The 5,364-nt window shown below is 46.9% G+C and overlaps 1 protein-coding gene across 3 annotated transcripts in view; it reads right to left on the bottom strand.

Moving 5' to 3' along the window:
- The window catches only part of Stab2 (stabilin 2), a 172,966-nt gene that overhangs the window by 46,641 nt on the left and 120,961 nt on the right, over window positions 1–5,364 (bottom strand). For all 3 annotated transcript variants that reach the window (XR_003712742.1, XR_003712743.1, XM_028778048.1), the window contains exons 40-42: window positions 4,692–4,737; window positions 3,487–3,563; window positions 663–788 (exon numbers count right to left, since the gene is read on the bottom strand). Coding sequence is in view for 1 of the 3 variants with exons in the window: in XM_028778048.1 (XP_028633881.1) it covers window positions 663–788; window positions 3,487–3,563; window positions 4,692–4,737 (249 nt within the window). In the remaining 2 variants the exon portion in view is untranslated. The remainder of the gene's footprint in view (window positions 1–662; window positions 789–3,486; window positions 3,564–4,691; window positions 4,738–5,364) is intronic.

Genomic DNA, 5,364 nt, shown 5'->3' on the forward strand with positions numbered 1-5,364 from the left:
CACACCTCTAGAGCATGCTGTTGGCAAAGTTTGCTTCAGTGTTATATCTACATTCAAGGTATTATTCTGTTACACCATCAAGTATAAACACTATGTATCATAAGACACTATTTTTTTTTGTTAAAAATACCAAAAAATTTAAATACTTAAAAATAGGTATGTAATAAAATAGAGTAATGTAAAAATAGTTTGAGAATTCCCATCTCTAGAGAATCTTACGCTGGGCTAGAAGTCCAGGCCAGTACAGCCCACCAGCTGCCACGAGAGAGGGAAAGGCTGACCTTTACCCTAGCATGCAAAGAGCCCCAAAAGGGAGAGGACTTCACGCCTCTTCCCTCTTCAGATTCATCTCCTGGTAGACCAAGCTATTTTTTCTTTACTGCCCCTCCCCTCCCCAGCCTTCTGGAAATTTATACAGCAAAGATGTGCGACATTCAGTTGCTGTTAGAAGTTTTAAGTGGAAAGGGTCTCTCTTTCCATTCAAAGTGCCTTCATGCCTCCATGGGCATATTCTTCATTGTCATACCCGCAGACTTTCTTGCTATGGCATATTGAATTAAGATCCCAGCAGCAGTCCTAACGAGAGCTCAAGCACTAGAATGTTTTAACAGGGCTCTGAACTGACACCATTTCTCCCAGACAGAAAGGGGACAGTCACCTACCGAGGCACACGATGCCGTCACCGGTATAGCCTGCCTTGCACACACACACCCGGCTTCCTGGGGTGGTTCTTTTACAGTCAGCCTTGGCAGAGCAGCCTCCATTGCTGATCTCACAGGCATTGATGGCTACACAAGGGAGAGACGACACAGCAGAAGGAGAAACAGAGGAGACATTTTTATTTTAACCTGAGCCATTGGTAAAAGGAGGTCTTTAGAACAACTCTAGCATGCAATGGGTTAATGTGGCTAATTTCTCAACACAGAGAGTGTGCTCAACAGTTTTATGCCAACTTGACACAAGCTACGGTTGTCAGAGAGGGGGGAACCTCAAGAGAGAAAACGTCTCCATAAGACTGGGCTGTAGACAAGTCTTTAGAGCATTTCCTTGATTACTGATTGATGGGGGAGGGCCCAGGCCATTGTGGGTGGTGTCATAACATACTACAGGGTGGTCCTGGGTTCTATAAGAAAGCAAACTGGGCAAGCCATGTGAGTAAGGCAGTAAGCAGCACCCCTCCACGGCCTCTGCATCAGCTCCTGCCTTCCGGTTCCTGTCCTGTTTCAGTTCCAGTACTGACTTTTTCAGTGATGAAGAGTCTGCTATGGAAGCAGACGCTAAACAAACCCTTTCCTCCCCAAGATGTGTTGGTCATGGTGTTTCTACATAGCCATAGTAACCCCGACTGAAACAGAGGACAAGGGAAAAAAATCACTATTTGTTATTTCGAGCTGTTTTGACTATCAGACTATGTGCTTCTCTCTACAAGGAACAAATGGCTTCAGGATCAGGGCAGCCTGCATCCTCTGAGATGGTTAAGATGGTCTAGAAAACTAATTGTTCTTCTTCAGTCTGGACCTAAGCTCCCAGAACAAGGAACTGAGAAAAATGATGCTAAAAGCTTCTGGTGTGTTTGTGTGTACACACACAACACACACACACACACACACACGTATACATGAATAATTTGAGTATTCATAGACATTTTATTTATGATAGTCCAAGTCTGAAGATATCAATCAGATGGTAAATGGATATAGAGGGGGTGGTTTATCTACACAATCACACTACCTCAACCATCAAAAGGGGTGATTCAAAGGGGCCAGACACACCAGCATCCATAATTCTGTTCACACGAGAATCTAGAAGAGACAAAGTTCTCTGATGTCACAGGAAGCAGATCAGGGTTTCTGAGCAGGAACGTGTTAGCAGGGTCAGTGTGAGCTAGTGCATGGATTTGTGTTTGTTTTATGCCATGAGCCTAGGCACTGATCCAGAATGGATCAGTTGGCATTTATAAATCATAGCTCATAAATGTTTATTGAACAAAGTGAGAAAAGAAAATGAACAACCTAAATGGCCCTAGAGACACTTCTTGGGTTCTTTAAATTTTTTTATATACTCAGACTGGTGGAACTTAGAGCATCCTATCTTCTGTGGTTTTCCCATAGCTGAGGAGGTGTGATGGCTCTAAGCCCCAACCTTCCACCTCATGGATGGTGTAGAGATGGGCAGATTTTCTCCTGGGCTTCCCGTGTCACTACCACACACTGTCTCAACACAGGCAGCAGCCTGCTCTACTGCTGACTCCCATCTGAACTTTAGCAGTTTGTTACAGAAGGGAGGACGACAAATAAGTAAGACTTTTCCAGTCAGTGCCAGCACAAGTGGGAGAGTCCTCTGAGTAATTTCTCTCCAATCCCCAATGTTTCTGCCTTTTTGTTTTCTTCAGAATCTATAAGTAGCCAACAGCTCAGCAGAAAGAGCCCCAATCTACAGTTGACTGAGAACAGTCTCAGCCTAGGGCAGGCCCAGTGCAGGCAGCTGAAGCTGAGACCATGGATGCAATGGTCATGTCACATGCAGAAGAGGTTATTTCCAGGCCTGTCTCCCTACCTTCTGGCTCTCACATTCATTCTGGTTCCTGCTCCCCAGTGTTCCCCAAGCCTTAGTGGGAGGCTATAAATGTCCTGTTTAGGGTTGAGCATCATCTGTCACTAGTTCTCAGCACCCTGAGCATCCCTGAATCTCTGCAGTCAGCTTCAGTGCAAAGAGAAGTTTCCCTGATTAAGGATGAGAGCAGCGTTTGTCCTGGTAGCAGGCAGCTGAAAGATTGCTGAGTTTCTTCTTTTCTAGTGCTGGATATGCTTATGTACCCTGAGACTAGCTCACACCTCTTACACTTTATAGGCATAATCTGGATCGTATACAACTCCCCAGTGTAAATGATTCTTTTATCACTCACAACGTGCAGATGAGCACGTGGTAAGAGGCACAGTCAGGCGACATCCCTGAAGTAACACAGATGGTAAGTATTTCAATTCAAACTCAGGGTCTAATGATGAGGCCAGGGCCCGATCTCTGCCCTCTGCCCTAGTGTGCTGTTGTTCGCAGAGAGGCCAGTTCACCCTAATAGCACTCTGCAAGGGAGGTAGTTCATGCTTACTTTACAACCAAGACAAGGGGTTCAGGGTAGTTAAACACCCATGCAACGTCACAAATCTGGACCTTGGAAGAACCAGGGCTTAGTCCCAATGACTCAGCCATATCCTTGGCCAATCAGATCTGTAGCTTTTAAAGCCAGAAGGCGGTTCCAATTGCTCCCAATGTTGTGTGCCACTGCTCAAATGCAACGTAGTTTCATGTAAAGAACAGATGCAATGGCCTGCTCATCCCGAACCAACATGCCCCAGCCATGCCTTGTCCCTGGGTGCCGTCAGTTGGTCAGTTTCATGTGAGTCAGCACCAGTGGCTGGCACCAGTTCCTGAGGCCCCGTCAGATCTCTCAGCCCACACGAGCCCCTAGCGGATCCCAGCTCCACCTGCCTGTGCAGACTGTTCCATTGCCTCGGAATCCAGCTGCACATTTGCACGAGGCTTTACCATCTGGATCGAGAAGGCAGCTGCAGTGAGAAAGGGCAAATGGCATTTTCAGAGAAACTCGATGTTCTGCATACGACTTATTCCCTTTCAGTCCAGCATCCAGCCCCCAACCAATGAAGCACTTGAGGGCCTGTGTTGTGTTAGAATCACGGCTTAAGTCTGGACAGACCACGCCAGGCCATGTGGGGTTCATTGTGGGGGAAGGGGGCAAAGGTGGAGATGAAGGTGAAAGGGGAACAGAGAGAGAGAGAGGGAGGAAGAGAGAGAGAGAGAGAGAGAGAGAGAGAGAGAGGTCAATTATTTGGATTGTGACATAGCCACTCGCAGGTAAAGATGGGAGGTGAGCCAAGTGGATTCTGGGAATGTATGATGGTTGCCATGGCAACAGATACGCGGTTCCTCATTGCCTATGTGTGATGTCACTAGGTTCGGAGACAATTTGCTGTATCAGTTCCTGATACCAAAACTCTGCCTACTGTTTGAGGGGACAGTCCATTCCTACCACAATCCCAACCACAGCCAAGGGAAATCACAGCCAATCCAGCTAAACCTCACAGTACGCACAGGAAGGGCAGTCACTCATCTTCACAATGCTACCCATGTGCTTTGCTGAGCTTTGGGCTTATTCATGTCATCCACAGGGTGTTCTGAGACAGCGGCCCATAATGATCGCTGCCATTCATAGGTGAAGAAACTGAGGCTAGGAGGAAGGAAAGGAGTGACCCTAGGTCACATGATGACTGAGTGAGGGAGGATGACTGTGGGTTCAGGTCTAACCCCAGCTTCTAGGCTGTTCATTAGTTTACAGGAGGATGTGCCCTATGGCAGGAATCAGAAGCTACATTAGGCTTGGCTGCAGACTGGAGGCAATGTGTACTGAAGCTGATGCCTCCTCCATAAAAGAGCCCCTGAGGTATGGGCTGGGATGACAACTGGCATTCTTGCCATGTGCTAGGTAAGTCACTGGCTGCTTGTTGGCCATCCTGGATCTGGCTAACTGATGGCAGTTTCTTCAGAGACACTCAGTTTCTACCTTAAATCTATCCTACATTCTCTTAAAGGATGTTGGGAAACCACTTCCCCCAGGATAGGGCCTGAAGTGAGAAATATTGAGTTTATATTGTTCCCAGAGGTCAGAGGACACATACTTGGCACTGGTGTGGCAGGTCCCATTGCAGTTGTCTGTTGTGATCTCTGAAAAAGAAGATCAGTTGTTCTGTGAATTCTTGTTTTGGTCCACAGTAGTAGGAAAAGACTGAGTTCTTAGAAGTCACCCTTAACAATGTAAATTCTTACTGCTGTGCAGACAGTTTTCATGTTGCCTACCATGGAAAGCTGAAACCACTCTGAAGGTCAAATACATTAATGAGGCGTTTCTTAGGGTGGAAGCTCCTTGTGAAGACCACACAGTTTGGACAGGGGACTCTGAACCTTGTTATATACATGACGAAAAGGCATAGCAAATTGTCAAGTCCTGGAGATGGAGTGGAGTGAAAAATACTAGCTCTGAGTTATGTTCTGGAAAGTTCTTCCTTGCAGCTATGTGGAATACAGAAAGGAGAGGGATGGGGCCTAGGATGGAAAGCAGAGCTGCATCACAAGGCTTCTGGTGGCAGGGTGCAGAGGGAAGAGACAGGGTCCAGAGATGTGGATGAGTAGAACATTCAGAGATGTTGGTGAAGGAGGCATTAAGTAGCATGGGGTGGAGTCCAGGCCTAGTGGTCTAGCTGTCCTTTTCCATGCTTGATCACCATCCATGCTGCTGGTCTGGGCCCCACCCTCAGCATCTCCTGCATCTCCTAGTCTCTGCTTCCTTTAACC

Source organism: Grammomys surdaster, unplaced genomic scaffold, assembly GCF_004785775.1.
Source record: "Grammomys surdaster isolate TR1022 unplaced genomic scaffold, NIH_TR_1.0 322, whole genome shotgun sequence".
Taxonomy (NCBI): Eukaryota; Metazoa; Chordata; class Mammalia; order Rodentia; family Muridae; genus Grammomys; species Grammomys surdaster.